Below are 1509 nucleotides of genomic sequence, written 5' to 3'. Positions count from 1 at the left end.
GCAACAGCTGTCGGTGTTTCGCGGCGAACTCTAACCCGTATAAGTGCCGAAAAAAGAAAATTAGCTGAAACAACGACTTCCTTTGAAACTCCAAACAAAGTGAGAAAGGTGCCAAAAAAGGTAACTGGACTCGATGATTTTGATCTTGGTGTTATAAGACGGACAATCAACAATTTTTATTTGACCGAGAAATGTCTACCAACACTGAAGAAAATTTGTTCAAAACTCGAAAGTGAAATACATTTTACCGGGTCTATCTCGAGTTTGAGAAGAATTGTTAGGAAAATGGGCTACAGATGGAGAAAGACCAAATCAAACAAACATATTCTCATGGAAACCCAGGATGTTGCTTACAAACGATTTGTATATTTGAGAAAAATCCAAGAATACCGGAAGGAGAAGCGCCCCATAGTTTTTACGGACGAATCTTACATCGATTCAGCTCATGTTTCCGGAAAAGGTTGGTCCGATGACTCAAATGCAGGAGTGGCGACCCAATTGTCCAAAGGCGAGCGACTTATTTTTCTACACGCAGGAGGAGAATTGGGCTTCGTGAAAAACTGTTTGACAATGTGGAGAGCCAACATAAAAACAGGAGATTATCACGACAATGTGAACGGCAAGATGTATTTTAAATGGCTGACGGAAAAATTAATTCCAAATTTACCTCCTCGGACTGTTGTGGTTATTGACAATGCATCTTATCACAATGTCCAAGTAGATAAGAGCCCAACTTCGAAGAACACTAAATCAGAAATGCAAGATTCGCTGATACAGAAGAATATTGCATTCTCATCGTCATCACTCAAGATGGAGCTCTATGAGTTAATTAGGCAACACAAACCGGCGCACATTCGCTATCAAATTGACGAAATTATGAGAGAACATGGACACGACATCCTCAGGCTCCCTCCATACCATCCCGAACTCAATGCCTCTGGGCTGATGTAAAAAACTGGGTTGCAGCTCACAATGTGACTTTTAACATACATGATGTTGAGCGCCTTGTGAACCAGAAGTTTGAAACCATAACTGAAACGGACTGGAAAAAAATATGTGAAAATGTGAAGAAAATTGAAGAGAAGTTCATAGGAATTCAAAGTCAACTGGAAGATACCATTGAATCTTTTGTTATCGATCTTGGTGCAGAGTCCAGTGAAGAGGACAACAGTGACTTTTCTGAAGATGACATTGAAGACGGGAATTTGTCAGGGATCGAAGAGTTGATTTAAATGTTTATTTCCAATCTACACCCATTATTGTTTATGGACAACGAGGAGGACAATATATCACTTTGGAATCTTTAGTCCCACAATGTTGTAATTATTGTATATAATAAATATTGTTTTGTGAGTATGTAAAATATGTAAATAACTTTTAATGCGGCCTCCGGCAGTCTCAAGCCTGCAATCGAGTATCGAAACTCTGAACGCAGAGAGAAAGTTATTTATAACCATCAGAGGGAAATACCTTATCACAATAATTATGTCATGGATTTAAAGAAATATT

At 38.7% G+C, this 1509-nt stretch overlaps 1 protein-coding gene across 1 annotated transcript; it reads left to right on the top strand.

Annotated features, from left to right (window-relative positions):
• The first annotated feature begins 285 nt into the window (after window positions 1–285).
• Window positions 286–951, top strand: LOC124373579. The gene has a single exon (XM_046831943.1). It carries the CDS (start codon window positions 286–288, stop codon window positions 949–951), a length of 666 nt encoding a protein of 221 aa, XP_046687899.1.
• The last annotated feature ends 558 nt before the right edge of the window (window positions 952–1509 follow it).

Source organism: Homalodisca vitripennis, unplaced genomic scaffold, assembly GCF_021130785.1.
Source record: "Homalodisca vitripennis isolate AUS2020 unplaced genomic scaffold, UT_GWSS_2.1 ScUCBcl_5920;HRSCAF=12891, whole genome shotgun sequence".
Taxonomy (NCBI): Eukaryota; Metazoa; Arthropoda; class Insecta; order Hemiptera; family Cicadellidae; genus Homalodisca; species Homalodisca vitripennis.
The sequence above is the reverse complement of the archived record's forward strand: the minus strand, read 5'-3'. Positions and strand labels throughout refer to the sequence as shown.